At 34.8% G+C, this 19,370-nt stretch overlaps 1 protein-coding gene across 2 annotated transcripts in view; it reads left to right on the plus strand.

Annotated features, from left to right (window-relative positions):
* The window catches only part of LEMD3 (LEM domain containing 3), an 86,401-nt gene that overhangs the window by 40,037 nt on the left and 26,994 nt on the right, over positions 1-19,370 (plus strand). Inside the window, exons 2-4 of one of the 2 annotated variants that reach the window (XM_011976561.1) lie at positions 8,879-8,916; positions 13,985-14,051; positions 16,566-16,633. In XM_011976561.1, the coding sequence (XP_011831951.1) occupies positions 8,879-8,916; positions 13,985-14,051; positions 16,566-16,633 (173 nt within the window). The remainder of the gene's footprint in view (positions 1-8,878; positions 8,917-13,984; positions 14,052-16,565; positions 16,634-19,370) is intronic. The other variant, XM_011976562.1, reaches the window with a different exon arrangement.

A 19,370-nucleotide genomic window follows, 5' to 3' on the forward strand; every position in this document is an offset into this window, starting at 1 on the left:
CCCAGGCTGGAGTGCAATGGTGCAATCTCGGCTCACTGCAACTTTGGCCTTCCAGGTTCAAGCAATTCTGCTTCAGCCACCCGAGTAGTTGGGATTACAAGCGTGTGCCACCACACCTGGCTAATTTTGTATTTTTAGTAGAGATGGGATTTCACCATGTTGGCCAGGCTGGTCTCGAACTCCTGACCTCAGGTGATCCAGCTGCCTTGGCCTCCCAAAGTGCTGGGATTACAGGCGTGAGCCACTATGCCTGGCCTGGGTATTGACCTTTTGTCAGATGCTTTTTCTGCATTTGTTGATAAGATCATGTGATTTTTTTTTTCTTTAGCCTCTTGATATGGACTACATTAATTTATTTTCAGATTGCACAGCTGCAATAAATCCCACTTGGTTGTAATATATTGTTCTTGTTATACTGTGGAATTTGCTATTTGTTGAAGACTTTTGCATCTGTGTTCATGAGAGAGATTGTTCTGAAATTTTCTTGTAATGTCTTTGTCTAGTTTTGGTATTAGGGTAATGCTGAACTCATATCTGTTTCTGTCTTCTGAAAGATATTGTAGAGAAGTGGTATAAGTTTTTCCTTAAATCTTTGGAAGAATTCTCCATCTGGCCTGGTGCTTTCTATTTTGGAAGGTTATTACTTACCGATTCCGTTTCTTTAATAGGTATAGTCCTATTCAGATTGTGTCTTCTGTGAATTTTGACAGATTGTGTTTTTCGAGGAATTGGTGTGTTTCATCAAGGTTGTCAAATTGGTGGGCATAGAGTTGTTCACAACATTCTTTTGTTATCCTTTTAATATCCGTGGGATCCATAGTAATGTCCTCTTTTATTTCTGATACTAGTAATTGGTTTCCTCTCTCTTTTTCTTAGCTAGCCTGCCTAAACGCTTGTTAATTTCATTAACATTTTCAAGGAACCAGCTTCTGGTTTCATTGATTTTTCTCTGTAGATTTCTTGTTTTTTAATTTCATTGATTTCTGCTCTAATTCTTACTCTTTCTTATGTTTATTTTGGGTTTAATTTACTCTCTTCCTGATTTTCCAAGGTGGAAGCTTATAAATGATATTAGGTCTTTCTTTCCTAATTTATGCATTCATTAAGTCATTTATGCCTTAGGTTGCAATTTTTTGAATTTTAGCAGTCAGGCCTTGGCGATGATCTTGTGCAGTAGGGTATTAATAACTCCCACATGCTTTGTGTTCCAATAATGGAACACTAGACATAAATTTAATAAATTTCCTTCTAAGCACTGCTTTTGCCATGTCCCACAAATTTTGGTACATTTTGTTTTCATTTAGTTCAAAATATTTTAAAGTGTCTCAAGATTTCTTTGTAAACCCGTATGTTATTTAGAAATGTGTTGTTTAATCCCCAAGTATTTTAGGATTTTTGCAACTATCTTTCCGTTGATTTCTTGTTTAATTTAGTTGCAGTGTGAGAGCAGTCATTGTATGACTTCTGTTTTAAATTTGTTATGGCATGTTTTATGGCCCAGAATGTGGTCTGTCTCGGTGAACATTCCATGTAAGCTTGAGAAGACTGTGTATTCTGTTGTTGTTTGATGAAGTAGTCTTTTGTTCATTATATCCAGGTGATTAATGATTTGTTGAGTTCACCTATGCTTACTGACTTTCTGCCTGCTGGATCTGACCATTTCTGGTACAGCAGTGTTGAAGTCTCTATGTTAGTGGATTCCTCTTTTTTTCCTTTCATTTCTGTCAGTTTTTGCCTCACATATTTTGGTACTTTTTTGTTAGGTACATAAACGTTAGGTATTGTTATATCTTCTTAGAGAATTGACCCCTTTATCATTATGTAATGCTCTTCTTTGTCACTGATAACTTTCCTTGCCCTGAAGTTTGCAGTATCCGAAATTAATACAGCTACTCTTACTTTATTTTATTAGTGTTAGCATGGTATAACTTTCTCCATATTTTTACTTTTAATCTACACGTGTCTTTACATTTGAGATGGATTTCTTACAGACAACTTATACTTGGGTCTTGTTATCCACACTCATGTTTTAATTAGTGCATTTGAACTATTGATGTTCAAAGTAAGAGTTAATGTCATCAGTAGCTTCTAAGAAACTGCCACTTTTTTTTCTTCATTTTTATTTTTTTTAATTTCAGGGGTACGTGTGCAGGATGCACAGGTTTGTTACATAAATGTGTGCCATGGTGATTTGCTGCGCCGATCATTCTGTCAACCCAGGTATTAAGGCCAGTATCTATTAGCTATTCTTCCTAATGCTCTCCCTCACCCCACCCAACCCTCTGACAGGTCCCAGTATGGGTCTTTCCCTTCCATGTGCCTGTGTGTTCTCATCTTTCAGCTCCAACTTGTAAGTGAGAACATAGAGTATTTTCTGTTCTCGTGTTAGTTTGCTGAGAATAATGGCCTCCAGCTCCATACATGTCCTTGCAAAGGACATGATCTTGTTCCTTTTTATGGCTGATAGTATTGCATGGTGTATATGTACCACATTTTCTTTATCCAGTCTCTCATTGATGGGCATTTAGGTTGATTCCATGTCTTTGCTCTTGCAAATAGTGCTGCAGTGAACATATGTGTGCATGTATCTTTATAATAGAACGATTTCTATTCCTTTGGGTATATTCAGTAATTGATTGGTGGGTCAAATGATATTTCCACCTCTAGATCTTTGAGGAATCGTCACACTGTCTTCCACAATGGTTGAACTAATTTACACTCCCACTAATAGTGTAAAAGCATTCCTTTTTCTGCACACCTTGCCAGAATATACTTCATAAAGACTTGTTGAAAAGCCTGTGGTTAGAAGTCTTTCTTACAGCTTTTGTTACAGAGATCTCAAACTGAGGGTACAATTATCATGTGGAATTAGTGCTTGAGTAAATATAAGTAATTTCAGTTATAGTCTCTATATTAGTCCATTCTCACACTGCTATAAAGAAATACCCAAGACTGGGTAATTTATAAAGGAAAGAGGTTTAATTGACTCACAGTTCTGCAAGGCTAGGAAGGCCTCAGGAAATTTGCAATAATGGCAAAAGGAGAAGCAGAAGCAAGTACCTTTTTCAGGAGGTGGCAGGAGAGAGACAATGCAGATGGGGAAGAGCCGCTTATAAAACCATCTGATCTCATGAGAACTCACTATCACAAGAACAGCATGGGGGAAACTGCCTCCATGATCCAATCACCTCCCACCAGATCCCTCCCTCAACACATGGGGATTACAATTTGAGATTAGATTTAGATGGGGACACAGAGCCTAACCATATCAGTCTGATATCAGTTCCCCCCCCACCCCAAGAATCTTCATTTTTATGTTGAGCAAGTGTGAGACTTTCAGATGATTACAAGATTGAAAGAGACCATAATTTTTTTTTATCATATATAAAGACTAAGAACCAGCTAAGTAATAAGGATAATGGAAAATTTGACTCTGAGTTTTGACCTTTTACTTCCTTAGACACATTGTTTTCAGTTTTCTTTATATTCTTAGTACTTTGATAGCAATGTTTAAAGTTTTTTTTTCTTTTTTTTTTTTACAAAATCAGTGTGTACTTTGTTATTTTTAAGCATAGTTTATTTGAAAACAGCATGAGATTTTTGCCTCTCAAACAAGGACAGGTGAAAATTGGGAGTTCTGTAGGAGAGCAGAAGGCAGAAGTGGAGAAGCTTTTGTGTTCTTGCCCTTTCCCTTCTCTATATCTGATTATCCCCATCTAGGTTTGTATATCGAAATTCAGATCAATAGGTGGGATTACAATTGAAAGTTTATTAATGAATACAAGGGTGGTTGTACAAGAGTTTACCTTAGGCAAGTTTTATGGAAGACAGTAATAGATAATTTTGTCCATAAAACTTTTCCTATTTTGATTACGTAAACTCAATATTCATATGTTAAGTATACATCAAGTGAACTGTTCCTGTCATCTAGAATGACCATCTATTTAATAAAGCCATGAAACAATTAGAGAACTTTCAGAAAACAAATGGGCAAAATGCTGTGTTACAAAAACATGTCCTGCCTTGTTCATCCTGTCCATTTTTAGATTGGTCTGGATAATAGTGAAATGCAGAACTGTTTGCCACACAGATGCAATGTTTTGCAGCTGTTGGAAATGTTCCCCCTCACCCACAACCCCTTTGCTTTCTTCACATAAAATTATGCGGTGCTGACACCATTAATGCTAGAAGATGGGATTTGAGAATTTGAATGTTTGTTTACATAAAGATGTAATACAGAGAGATAACTGCACATTCAGGCACCTGAATATAACTGCCTAGATGACTTTATTGAAACTGTCCTTAAGGTCACACTAGCCTTAAGGTCATGGAGTTTTAGAGACTGCCTTTAAAACTCCTGTCTGTAGAATTGCTGCCCTCTAGGACTGAATGTCTGAGGACAGGGCTTATATGTATTTATTTTTAAATCTCTTGTAACTAGCATAATACCTGGACATAGTAGGCACTTTATATGTTTGCGAATATTTTATGTTGCAAGATGAAGCCAAATGAAAATATCGTTTAGATGTAGTATGGTACTAAATCAGAAATTGTAATTTTTTTAAACTGATGCCATGTGGTACACTCTGTAGTAGTCATATGAACAGAGTGCCATGGCCTCAGAGAGAAGGGGAGTGAATAATTCTCTCCATGGAAGTCACGGAATACTTTATATTTTTATATATCATGGAAAATACTTCCCTGGACTACAATTGGAGAATCTGTTTTGAAGAGAATTTTTTCCTCATCTAAGAGAAAATGTATTTTTCAACAGCAGTGTTTTCCTCCCATATCCCCATTTTTGTCATTTTTGATGCATTATATAAATAACCAAATTAATGATTCAAAATTGGAAAGTTTTAGAGCATGCTTTCTTTATATAAAACCAATGTTTTATTTTCTATAGTTATTTCTATGATGAGAGTTATGTAGGCTTTGGAGTCAGACACAAATAGGTTTGAGTCGCTTATTTTTGAATCCCAACTTACTAAACTGTTTACCTCAAGGAAGCAACTTAACCTCAACATGTCTCAATATTTCTGTCTGCAAAAATGGGGCTAATATCTACTCTGAATGGTAGTGTTACGAGGATGAAATGGGGTACCTCTTGAGTACATGGCAGCAGCATTATTCCTGGTGCGTATTAGGAACTCAATAAACATAATTTCCTTTTTATTCAGAGAAGAGGGTTGTAGTGATCAAGGCTAGTACTTTTCTGGCATTGACGAAACTACTCATCTCGGAGACTGTAGTATACCCTCAAGTTTCTATTTGTTCAGCATGTGCATAGTACCCAGTATCTGCAAAGGCATTGAGATACGTGGCGATACTGCAGTCTTGTTGGGGCTGGGGGTGAGGAGTTGAACACCAAATATTGAAATCATGATGAAAGGTAGTAAATTACTGAGATTCTGAGAAGGGGGGTTCTGAGAGGGAGGTCACGATAAACTGCAGTGATTAGGCATCCTTCATAGTTGTAGCATAGCTGCAAACTGAACCTTCAAGGCAGAATGGAGAAAACATTCAGGCTTAAAGAAGACTAGAAAGATCAAATGCTCAGTCTTCTGAGAGAATATTTTTGTGTGCTATAATTGACAGTGGTTCCATGCATACAGAACAAAAAATTGTCATAGCAGACTGAAGCTGGCTGTGTTGACCCGAAGAAAGCGTAGGAAAGCATCCTGGATGTACTGTTGCCTGTTTTCCTGAGTCATAAGTAGCATATCATTTATTCTGCATATGCTTGGGACTCTTAAGCTAGGAAAGCATATACTTTGAAGTTTATAAAAGTATAGATGTGTTCGCAAGTTTTTCCTTTTTATCTGAGAATTCATAACAGATGATAAATTTTATTTCTATGTAAGAGGATGGAAACCTGTTTACATTTGAGAAAAGACCAGTAAAACTAGTAACATTTTTGGAATTGTTGGGGTGTGGAAGGAGGGATTTGGAGGAGAAGTATTGTGTGTCTTATAAGCAATTATCACAAGATAAGAATTCGTTCCTTGCAACAAAGTGTGATTAGAAACCATTGGAAAATTTTGAGGGTTCTAATGAAACATTTAAGGAATTTGATTTTTACAGTTATTAGGATAGTTTAAAGGGAAAAGAAGTCAAAATATTAAGGACATTTACAAAGAAAAGTTTGGTATATTTGAGGCTTGAAATAATCTGAACTAAAGTATTGAAGAAGAAAGGTCCAAAAAAGCAATAGTGAGAGGCTGTTGGGAGTGTAGGGTTAAAGGAGGACAACAGATCAAAAATGGCTTCAAGGCTTTGCCTTTAGGGGATGAAAGAGTAAATTTTGAAGTACTATCTCGTCATTATCATTGCTCTAGCATAAGAGATAAGAGCTGTAATTCACTCTCAGGTCCCTCCCTAGTTTTCTCTCCCTAGTTAACTGAATAATGAATGAAGTGGCAAATTTTTGCTGTGGGATGCTTTTGAAACAAGGTTTCTTCTCTTCAGTTACCTAATTGGGATAGGGTATTACATATTTTCACTAGGGGTAACAGTATGTGTTGTTTCCATTAAAGACTAGGTAATTTGAATGTGATAGAAGATATTGGTATGTTTTTAGAAATACTGAAATGATTTGGGGAAAGGAAAAAAATGTGTAAAGATACTTTGAAAACTTTGAGGGCTTTTAATTTGTTAGAGTTGCTGTTTTGGGGTGGTGTTTTCCTGTAAAAACTTAACCCCAAGGACATGTTTTACTTCTGCTGTTGTTAATAGGTCTCTGTTCATTTAATAGGTGGCGATTATCATGAGCATTTTGGGAAAAAAAATTTAACGGAAGTTTTGTTGGGCGGAAAGTATACTCTTGGCTTTTTTAGGTATGTTATACTCCAGGTATTTTAGACTACAAGGCAAGAGGCAGAAATCTAGAAGGATACTAGGGGCAGAGCAATATTTTCAGCAGAATTGTTTTCCTCCTCTTCAGCTTTCTGTGTTATCCTATCCCTCTCCCTTCTTAGTAGCTCAGAACATACCCTCCTCCAGCTTCCTGCAGAATTTAACACTTTTGCTTCAGTGTTAAAGCACAAAGTGAAATAAAGAAGAGTGCCTAGATAGCACTACCAGCATTTTTCAAGCACTAACTGTGTGTCTAGTACTATGCTTCGTTCTGGGCATGCACATGTGTATAACACACTCCCTGTCTTGAGAAGCCCACAGTCTGGTGAACATTCATAATTTACAGTTACGCTTTTATGAAGCTACTCAGAGAGCTGATTTTCCATTTGATAGTCTTAACAAAAAGTAATTTTGCATATAATCAAAAAAGCAATACTAGCATGGCTTTTCTTCATAGACATTAAAACTTCTTTTTGGAACTGCACACTTATATTTTTAAGAATTGTTCTTATAAAGAGCAAATACTTCTTACACTTCGTATTGTTTGGCTAATTTATTGTCATTTGGCCAAATGACAAGGCATTTTTTTGGTAGTATATTGAGCTAAATATAGCTGTTCAATGTTTACATTGAAAAATTAGTATTATTAAAAAGGGTATCTTTTTAGTCCATGTGTTCTGATCATTAACATTTTGTTTAATCTTGAAGCTATATTATTTCTTCTCCGTATTCCCCTTTTGAGTACTTTTGATTTTCTGTAATATCTTTCAAAACTTTTTCTTTCCCAACATTAAAATCCTTTGATGTATAGAGAAACATCGTTTAAAAATCCATTAGCAAGATCCCTTATGATGATAACAGGATACATTTTTTTTTCCTTGCTCTTTTATTGTACCTTGTTAAGCTGGTCTCACATGAACTTTCTTAGAATCAGGCAGTTCCTGGTTCCTATGGGACTTCCTGTTTTCTCAAATAAAAATAGAAAAGCATCTCAGAAAGGAAACCTGGTCAGTGTGAACTACTTTGTGAGATCAGTTAGTCTTAGTCGTAACCTGGAGTATACAGATATATAGTCTATATAAAATATAAAAGTTTACAGGTGTCTGAAAGCTTTGAATATTTTTGTATGTGATATTAAAATAAACAAAATGATAAGGAGAAGATTATGAATAAAAACCCTGAGAGGTGCTACATATTCAGCCATAAACATTTTTGTATCTTAATTTAGAGGTGAAGGAGGGGCATAGGGGTTGGATGGAAAGTGGTAAATCCTTTCCTTATTATGTAATATTTTATTGGGCATTTGGAATTGTCTAATACTGAGACTTAATGCTTAGTTACTTCGATCTGTATTTTTTTTTTCTTGCCACTTTTTCAGATGTTAGCAAGGATTAGGAAGGTGGATTTAAAAAAATTAGAAGTCAATTCTAAATGAATTATTTAGTTTTAAAGCATCTTATAGATTTCTTTCAGTAGTTAACTGCTTCTTACTCTATATTTTGAAGTGAAATCAAGTTAAGGTGGAAACAAATGATATAGTCATTAACAGTAATAATAATGAATAGTGTGTATTGAGTGCATATTAAGTGCTTGACACTGTGTCAAACATTTTATCTTGTTTATCTCATTTAATTCTGACAACAACTGTATAAGGTAGGTATCATTGTTATCCATACTCCTTTAAATAAGAAACTACAATTTAGAGTAGCTAATTAGATGTTAGTTTAAGGAGACATTACTAATAAGTGGTAGAGGTGGAGCTGGGACTTGAACTCAGCTTCTGTGACACCAGAGCACCTGATCTCAGTGATTATGAGAAAAACCACTAATTCAGAGTGAGAATGATAAGTGTAACTCTGAAAAATTACTTCCCCAACCATTATTATCACCAGTTTGTTTACATTTGGTTTGCATATTTATATCTAGTTTTAGCAAAGTACATGCTGGCATTTCAGAGAGTTTGTTTGGGGGATTTTAATTCTTAAGTGATGCTAATACTTCTCTTTTTTTCTTTCCTTGATAGTAGAAAACCCCTTTGGTGAAACATTTGGAAAAATACAAGTAAGTAAATGATCATAGTACTGATAATTTCATGTCATGTTTTATATGATAAAAGCATTAGAATACTATCAACTAAAAAAAGTAATTTTAAAGTTATTTTAGTCTAAAACAATAGGTTTTATCAAGTAAAAAATAGTAATTTTAGGGTTATTTTAGTCTAAAACAATAGGCTTTCTTATTCTGAGTGTTCCTTAACTGTAGTATAATTAAATCTGACACAGATTTTCTCTTAAGAGCTGAACTGTTTATCGCTTTACTGTAAAAGACAACTGCCAAGTAAAATGGGAGTGGCATATCATCAGTGGATCTTATCTTACACTTAAAAGTATACCTATTGCCTGTAGTTGTTGGATACCTTAGCAGTTTTTGTCCGTTTTGCCCTCATTTTATCTCTTTGGATCTTCTGCATATTGGCATGCCTATTCGACCATTATAAGGACTTAGAAAGACAGCATGTCCTTCAGGCTATTTCTTTAATTTTTTAAAGAGTGCTATAATACTAATTTTAACCTAAATCTTACTTATGTAAAAATATTTTTCACTTACCCATCATTACAGGGACTTCAGAGATTAAGATGTTTAAGCTTGTAATTAGTTGTTAATTTTTAATTATAGGAACTGTTATATAGACTTGCATAGAAAACATTATTTGTAGTACTGAAGGATGTGTAATAATGTGTAATCACATCCATAGAATATTACTTTCTGTTGTTAAAGTGGAACTCTGAAATGATTAGTAATATTCTATTGTGGTGATAATTGTTTAAAACAAAGTTGGCTTTTTCAGTTGCATTATTAAGTGTAACAGTGCTACAGTGTCATAATTTAAATTTGGTACAGTATACTTACTGAACATTGGAAATAGAGGACTATTTTTTCTGTTTAATTTTCCCCAAGGAGGAAACTGAAGTTCTGAACTTCTGAATAATAGTAATAATTACAATGAAGATAGTGGCTGTTTACTTATATTAAATGGTCATTCTGTACAGGGCCCCTTGCCAAGTTGTATTCATCTGTTCTCACGCTGCTAATAAAGATTTACCGAGACTGGGTAATTTATAAAGGAAAGAGGTTTAATTGACTCACAGTTCAGCTGGGGAGACCTCACAATCATGGCAGAAGGTGAAAGTCATATCTTACCTGGTGGCAGGCAACAGAGTATATGCAGGGCAACTCCCCTTTATAAAACCATTGGATCTTGTGAGACTTATTCACTATTCATCACGAGAATAGCATGGGAAAAAAAGCCACCCCATGCATGATTCAGTTACCTCTCACCACTACCTCCCAAAACACGTGGGAATTATTACCTCCCAAAACACGTGGGAATTCAAAGTAAGATTTGGGTGGGGACACAGAGCCAAACCATATCACAAGTGTCAAAATTCATTATTATTTAATCAAAGACATAATGCAAACAGTTAAAAATATCCTTGAAGAGAAAATTGGCTGAGGGTTAAAGAGGGAAATATTTAATGGTGATAATATATGAGAAAATTGGATAGAGTCACCCTATGGATTTTTCTCCCTCTAAAATGAAAAACAATAATCTGGCCCTTACTAAAACAGACAATTATAAAGTAGCTAATTCAAATTATAAAATTGCCTTTATTTAATGAAAGATTATTCGAAAGCTTATTTTATGTATTTACTTGTGGAACTTTAACTAGTTTGCAGAATGATTAGGGAAGCCAGTAGTTAGACATTAAGCTGAAATATTAGGAGACAATCTGAAAAGCAGTCAAAGTGGAAGAAGAGTATAATGAAACTGTAAACCAATAAGTAAGTTTAAAAGTTGATTTGTATACTTTTCAGATTTACTGCTAGTTTAGTGTACTTGTACTAAAGATAATTGAACCAAAACCCTTCTATTTCTTTCTCAAAATGTATTCATTCACTTAACAACATATATCATGCCACTGCACTCTACTACAGCCTGAGTGACAAAGCAAGACTGTAAAGATAGATAGATAGATAGATAGATAGATAGATAGATAGATAGATAGATAGATATAGAGAGAGATAGAGAGATAGTAAATAGTATGTGTGTGTATATATATATATCATAAACACCTATTTAGATTATAATTTAGTTGGCCATTTGGATAGCAGTTAAGGCCCTTCTAGTATATACATGGTCATTTAAACTCTCTGTCTGTTATTTATTCAGTTTTTGAGACAAGGTCTCATTTTTATCACCCAGGCTGGAGTGCAGTGGCATGATCACGACTCACTGCAGCCTCAACCTCCTGGGCTCAAGTTTTCCTCCCACCTCAGTCTCCCAAGGAGCTGGGGCTACAGGTGCACACCACCACACCCAGCTAAATTTTGCATTGTTTTGTAGAGATGGGGTTTTGCCACATTGCCCAGGCTGGTCTCAAATTCCTGAGCTCAAGCAGTCCTCCTGGCTCAACCTCTGAAACTATTGGGATTTCAGGTGTGAGCCACTGCACCCGGCCTTAAATAAATTTTCACTGGAACGATAATTCTTGTAAAAAACTATAGTTGAGCTTTCTGAGTTCTTACGTTATTTGTATGAGAATTTAGCAGTGTGTGTGTTATCCAGTATGAGATCAGTTCCATCTGGTTAAGTGTTGTTGCTTGTACTTATCTAGTCCTGTGTAATATCTGTGAATCAAAAGCTAAAGTTTATTCCCAGGTCCCTCTTATGTTTATTAAAGATGTAATCAGAAGACAGATGCCAAATGTTTAAATTTTGTTTTGTTTTTGAAAGGGGAGTGAGGAAGGGTATGATAGGACATATAAAACAAAAAGAAAGACACTTTCTGTTACTTTAATCCCAAAATTTAACTAGATTCACCTTGGTTTTATGTGTCACAATCCATAAGCTACACTATCATTGGAACACCTACTCATCCTGTTATGTTGAAGTTATTTATTAAAAATGATTTTGTGGTTTAATGTATCAAAATGCTTAGATTTCAGAATCCTGAGTTTCAGCCCCTGCTCTTACTTTTTTTTTTTTTTTTGAGACGGAGTCTTGCTCTGTCACCAGGCTGGAGTACGGTGGCCTGATCTCCGCTCACTGCAACCTCCGCCTCCCAGGTTCAAGTGATTCTTCTGTCTCAGCCTCCTGAATAGCTGGGACTACAGGTGCATGCCACCACGCTCAGCTAATTTTTTGTATTTTTAGTAGAGACGGGGTTTTACCATCTTGGCCAGGCTGGTCTCGATCTCTTGACCTCATGATCCACCCGCTTCAGCCTCCCAAAGTGCTGGGATTACAGACGTGGGCCACCGCACCTGGCCTACTCTTACTTTTTGATATCTAATTTTTGCAGTTTGAATTTTTGTTCTTATGTGAAGGTAAGGACTGGCTTGATTCAGAATCTGAATAAGATAAAGTTGAGGCAAAATATATATATATGTGTATATGTATGTGTGTGTGTGTATATATATATAGGAAGGCAAGTAGTAAACTGAATGAATAAGTAACTTATCTCAGTCAACCATCTGACATAAAACCAGCTATTCTGGTGGTAGGATCTTGGCACTTTTGATGAGTTTTCTTCTTAGTATAACTGATTAAATCTGCAGTGACAAAAGCATGCCACCCATAGTGTGCAAACATGTTCTCTTCTGTCCCTGAACATACACCACAAAATAAGTGGATGAGGTTGCATGTTATTAGACATATAAATGTTATTTTTCCAGCCTTTTATATCTTGCTTCAATTTGCTCCATAATCTGTTCATCCAGTAAATCTGTTTTGTTGGAAACTTCAGGAAGACAGAAAATAATAAAGACAGAGCCCCCTGATGAATCATGGATTTATTTTAGATAGTGCAATAAGCTATTACCCCTTCCCCAACCTACCCTCCTCTATCATTTATATGAGTCCCTCTTGATCGTAATTGCTCTTAAATTGGGGGTCTTGTTGCTTTAGACTACTTGGCAGGTGCTTAGGCTGTACCATTGCAATAATTCTCTATCTAGACTCTTTATACAATTATTTCTGCTTCCAGGCCAGTCTATACATTCTACATTCTGGCCGGATAGTATTCCTGATGTACAAGTCTGTTTTACTCTCCTGCTAAATTTTCAGAATGAAGTCAAACTCTCTGTGTTCCTATCCAAGGCTGTCTGGTAGTTAATACTAAACAACTTTTCTAGTAGTTTGCAGAATCAAACTAGGCTACTGGTTATGTAAGAAATATAACTAATGCTTTCATACCTTCATGCCCTTGCTAAGGGTCTTTCCGATTGCCTAGAATGCTGATCTGTTATTTTTTCCTTTGAAACCAAACTCAAATATTCTGTTCAATAGATTATCTTCCCTCCTTCCCTTCCTCTGTATTTACAGAAGAAGGAGGGAAGAGAATCTTCTGTATTACTTTACAGTTGTTATATAACATTTAATATGTCTTTTGCCCTTGAGAACAGGAACCATCTTGTTATAGATTATCTTCCCTCCTTCCCTTCCTCTGTATTTACAGAAGAAGGAGGGAAGAGAATCTTCTGTATTACTTTACAGTTGTTATATAACATTTAATATGTCTTTTGCCCTTGAGAACAGGAACCATCTTGTTCACTGGGTCTCTCGCTTTGCTGAGAGAACAGTTCTTAACTCCTAGTAGATGTTTGTTGAATGTTTGTTTCATTTTAATGGTTCATAAGTTTATACAGGGGCACCTCATTCCCTTAGTTTTATGTGGTTGAGTTAGATTAAAACAAGACATGAATGGGGGCAGCCTTGATGAAGAAAACAGTCTCATATGAGCAGTTTACATAAGAATACATTGTTTAGAGGGGGTTGGGAACATTGCTTTGGTGATTGATGGAGTTTATTGTCTGTGAGACCTTTTTTAGCACTAACCTTATGCCAATTTTTAAATAATTCTCCAGAAAGTGAAATATTTAGAGCAATAGAGTCTTAGATTAAGGTTTCTTAAAAATATGGTGCCCATTACTTAAATATGAATTTGTCTTTCAGATTGTGTGGCTTCTATGATTTTAAATTTACTGCTTTTTCTTTTTGAATAAGAATTATTTGGTGTATTTTTTTTCTTGGAATTGGGTATTTCATAATAACTTCTTTTAATTATAGGAAAGTGAAAAAAATCTTATGATGAACACATTGTATAAGCTTCATGATCGATTGGCACAGCTTGCAGGTAATTGTTTTAACTTTTGTAGTTGCTAAAAATGTTTTGAAAAATGTATGTAGCATGTTATTAGTAGAAAATCTTTTTCCAAGTCCAGTGTTATATTTGTGGAATATTTTTCTTTAGAAGTTTTTATTACCTATACAAAGTGATTTTTGATTTTTACATGTGTATTTAATCAAGGCTTTTTTCCTGTCTTCCATCTGTATTAGAGGTTATATATATATACATATTTATATATATTATATAGTTATAAAGTTGATAAAATTCTTTATTGCATTAATAGTAACAAAAAATCCTGAAAGTTTAAGTATCAGAGGAATTAGGTAAGCAATGAATTAACTAAAATATTGGATTAAATATACAAATGCAGATTTTCTTTTATTTGTTGTATAGGTATCATTCTATTGGATAAAGTAAATTTATTCTCCTGCAGTTTTCTCTCCTGATTCATTGCATTTTCCTCATATTCTGCTCGTAGCAATTCTTTGAGAGCTCTAAGGTAGTGAGCTTGTCTGAAATTGGAATAATTTATTATAGATGAATTGGTATCAAGTTTAGCACATATAAACTGCAGTAGCAGCTTATCTATTGCCTTTTTTTAGTTCTTTTTTTATTTTTATTTTACATATAATCTGAAAGAAGAGAATTGGATTCTTGTAAGCAGTCATAAGAAAAGAAAAATACAGTTTTCAAACTTTTCTATGTAGCAGATCTTTTGTGTAAACCAGATTATTGGTAGCAGCCTATAGGTAAATATGGAACTTCTCTGGTTGAATGGAAGTATTTAGGATCCTGACAGTTTCCCATTCTCTCATCTGTCTTTGTTTTGTCCATTAGGTGCTTAATTCTGGTCAATTTTTTAAGCTTTTAATTCTGTATTATATTGCCAAAAGCCTTCTTTGCTTTGATTGTCATTCACACACTGCAAGCTAATGACATTTATTTGCTATACTGTAGCACTCAGAGATAGGTTAAGTATATGCTAGTTGTGCTAGCCAGGGATATTGCTAACACAAGCTTCTACAGGTATCTCTGTAGCATTGTTTTATCAAGTATGGTTAATGGCCAGCTAAATCAGCATAATCTGGTGTGCTTTTAAAGATAAGATTCCTTCCCCTTGAGTAAGGGTCAGCAAGCTTTTTTTCTGTGAAGGGCCAGATAGTGGATATTTTAGGCTTTGTAGATTAGTTTGCCTCTGTCATAACCACTCAGTTATGTTATACCATGAAAGCAGCCATAAATACTACATAAGTGAATGAGCTTGGCTGTATTCCAATAAAACTTCCTTTATAAAAACCAGCAGTAGGCCAGATTTGACCCATGGGCTGTAATTTGCAGACCTCTGCTCTAAATCTATGGGATCTACATCTCTGAGGATGCACTAATAAACTTTCAAGACTTGTTCATTTAATAGGTACTTCTCCCCTTTTTATAGCTACTGATACTAAAATAATTACTTGAACAAAACTGAAATAAGAACATGGCAACTTTTATTTTAGAAACATTTGCCAAGGGTTTTACTTTAATTATTCTACTTTCATGTTAACAAAACTACTTGAAAGACACAGGGAAGGGAAAACGTGACAATTGGAGTTCAATATGAGGATAATTTATTTCTAATAACCGCTTACAGTCTAAAGAAAAAGCTCTGAATTCTCTTCTTATCAACAATTAAAATAAAAGATAAATGTAGTTTTCCAGTGATTTATATGTAGCACATCCCTTTGTAGAAACCAGATCATAGGTGGAAACTTGTACCTGATTTCCCTGTTGATCTGTTACAACAATTTTTTTTTAAGATTTTTTTGAGACAAGATCTTTTCTGTCACTCAGGCTGAAGTGAAGTAGGGTGATCACAGCTTACTGCAGCTTTAAATTCCTGGAGTCAAGCTGTCTTCTTGCCTCTGCTTCCTGAGTAATTGGGACTACAGATGCACACCACCACACCTGGCTATGTTATAACAATTTTTAAGGCATGTACACCCCTTGCTAAAGATAGGATTAGTTATACTCTGAAAATGCACATACTTTAATTCATTAATAAATTCAAACTTACTTGAACCTTTAAATGATTAGCTTTAAGAATAGATGCGTAAAATAAGTTAGCACAATGAATTTGCTGAATTTTTTCCCTTTTAGGAATAATACATATTTCTGGAGGGCGTCTTGTGTGCCAAGATCTGTGGATAAGCATCAGTGTGACATAGTTCCTATAACAGCTTACAATTTAGTTGGGACTATAAGAAAAAGATATGTTCCCGTTTGGACTGAAATGCATTTAAAAGTTGTGGTTAATGTAAGGGTAGTTGTTTGTTTATATTCTTACTGGAATTTCTTTGTTTATATTCTTACTGGAATCGCTTCTAGAAAGTATAAATAATATTGTTCTTGTTCTTTGTTTACTGATTATAATAATATAACCTATAATTGTATAATATATAAAATATTTGAATTAATTGTTTGTTTTCTTGTGTTTAAGAGAGTACTGATTCAAAATTAATGATATGCTAATCTTTCCAGGAGATCATGAATGTGGCAGTTCTAGTCAAAGAACGCTTTCTGTTCAAGAGGCAGCTGCGTATTTAAAAGTAAGCAGTGAAATTAGAATTTTAATAGCTGTATTTTAAAAAATTATATAAATCATTGCTACTTGTAAGAATCATATATTTGATTATTTTAATTGTACTGTTAAAAGCTTGGACCTACTGTTTGGTGTAATATGAGCAGTTATGAGAAGGTGAAATTGTGCAACTTTTTTTTTTTTTTTTTGTGAGACAGAGTTTCATTCTTGTTCCCCAGGCTGGAGTGCAATGGCTGATGTCGACTCACTGCAACGTTCACAACCTGGGTTCAAGCGATTCTCCTGCCTCAGCCTCCCAAGTAGCTGGGATTACAGGCACCCACCACCTCGCCCAGCTAATGTTTTTTGTATTTTTAGTAGAGATGGGGTTTCACTATGTTGGCCAGTCTGGTCTCAAACTACTGGCCTCAGGTGATCCGCATGCCTCGGCCTCCCAAAGTGCTGGGATTACAGGCGTGAGCCACCTGTTCAATTTTTTTTTAGTTTGTTTTAGAACATTCTCTATGAGAGAATGCATATTAATTTGGAAAGGGTACAAAGAAACATTGGTCAGAGGGAAATTGAGATAGGTGAGTAGTAGCATGTAAGAAAGCAGGTAAACATCTAACCATTTATTTAAAATCTTCTGTCCCAGATCAGTTTCTTCTCAGAATACTAAGAGAAGTTGCTGTTCTATTTTCTCAACTACTGTAAATAATTTCTGGAAAATCTTAATGAAAGGAAAGGTACTAGAAGATTAAAGATGGATAAATGTCATTCTGATTTCTCAGAAGTGGAAAGTGGAATTTGAAAACCATATAGGAAAGCTTGTTGTCAGTCCAGTTCCATAAAGATAATTTCATAAAGATATGAGTTCTTGCAAATGGAAATGTTGATCCCTGGAAGGTGGCTGGCATTTGAATGTGGACAAGTCATGCTATACAAATTTCATGCCTCCCATTCCCTTGTTAAAATTGTGGTAAAAAATACATAACATGAAATCTATTAACATATTTTTAAGTATACAGTACAACTATATGTGCATTCTTGTACGGCAAATCTCTAGAACTTCTTCATCTTTTATGACTGAAACTCTATACTCATTGCATGGCAGGTCCCCATTTTCCTCTGCCCCATATCCCTGGCAACCACCATTTTACTTTCTGCCTCCATCAGTGTGATTAACAGATACCTCATATAAGTTGAATCCTGCAATTTTTGTCCTGTGACTGGCTTATTTCTCCTAGCATAATGTCTTCAGATTTCATCCATATTGTAACGTGACAGTATTTCCTTCATTTTTTAAGGCTGAGTAGCATTTCATTGTATGTATACACATATTTTCTTTATCCAGTCATGTTGATGGGCTTTTAGATTGTTTCCACCTCTTGGCTGTTGTGAATAATTCATCAATGAACATGGCAATGCAAATACTTCTTTGAGACTTTACTTTTAATTCTGTTAGACAAATACCTAGAAGTGGGATTGATAGATAATATGGTAGTTCAACTTTTTATTTTTTGAGGAACCTCCACACTGTTTTCATACTGACTGTACCATTTTACATTCCCTCCAATAGTATAGTAGGATTCCAGTTTCTCCACATCCTTACCATTTATTTGCCTTATAGCGCACTGTATTTTCAATTTATGTTTCCCTGATGATTACTGATGTTGAACATCTTTTCATATACCATTTATATACATATACATCTGTGTGTACATATAGCATATATACAACATATATGTAATACCCTATCTGTTGACCATTTGTATATCTTCTTTGGAGAAGTGCTGTTCAAGTTCTTTGCTGAGTTTTAAATTCGGTTATTTTGTTACTGAATTGTAGGGGTTTCTTATGCATTTTGCATATTAACCGCTTGTCAGATACATGGTTTGCAAATATTTTCTCCCATTCCATAGGTTACTTTTTCACTCTTTCACTGTTTCTTTTACTGCACATTTTTCTATTTTTGCTTTTGGTGTCATGTCCAAGAAATTATTGCCTGTATCAACATCAAGAAGCTTTTCTTCTATGTTTTCTTCAAGGAGTTCTATAGTTTCAGGTATTACATTTAAGTCTTTAATCCATTTGGAGTTGATTTTTGTGTATGGTGTAAGATAAAGGTCCAGTTTGATTCTTTTGCATGTGGAAATCCAGTTTTCCTAGCACCATGTATTGAAGAGATTGTCATTTCTCCATTGCGTAGTCTGGCACCCTTGTAGAAGATTGTTGGATCATATATCAGTGGCTTTATTTCTGGTTCTCTATTTTGTTCCACTGGTCCATTTATGTCTGTTTTTATGCTAGTATTATACTGTTTGGATTACTGTAGTTTTGTCATATGTTTTAAAGTCAGCATGAGGCCTTTGTGGTTCCATATGGATATTAGGATTATGTCTTCTATTTCTGCAAAAAACGCTTTTGGGATTTTGTATTGCTGTATTGCTTTGGGTAGTATAGTAATTTGAGTAATATTAAGTCTTACAATTCACAAACATGAGATGTCTTTCTATTTATTTGTGTCTTTTATTTCAGTCAGCTTTTTTTTTGTAGTTTTCAGTGTATAAATCTTTCACCTCCCTGGTAAAGTTTATTCCTAAATATCTAAATCTTTTTGATGCTATTGTAAATGGGATTATTTTCTTAACTTCCTTTTCAGATTGATTGTTGTTAGTGTATAGAAATGTAACTGATTTTTGTATATTGATTTTATATCTTCCAACTTAGCTGACTTTATTTATTCTAATTTTATATATATATAT

This window comes from Mandrillus leucophaeus, unplaced genomic scaffold (genome assembly GCF_000951045.1).
Source record: "Mandrillus leucophaeus isolate KB7577 unplaced genomic scaffold, Mleu.le_1.0 Scaffold169, whole genome shotgun sequence".
Classification (NCBI taxonomy): domain Eukaryota; kingdom Metazoa; phylum Chordata; class Mammalia; order Primates; family Cercopithecidae; genus Mandrillus; species Mandrillus leucophaeus.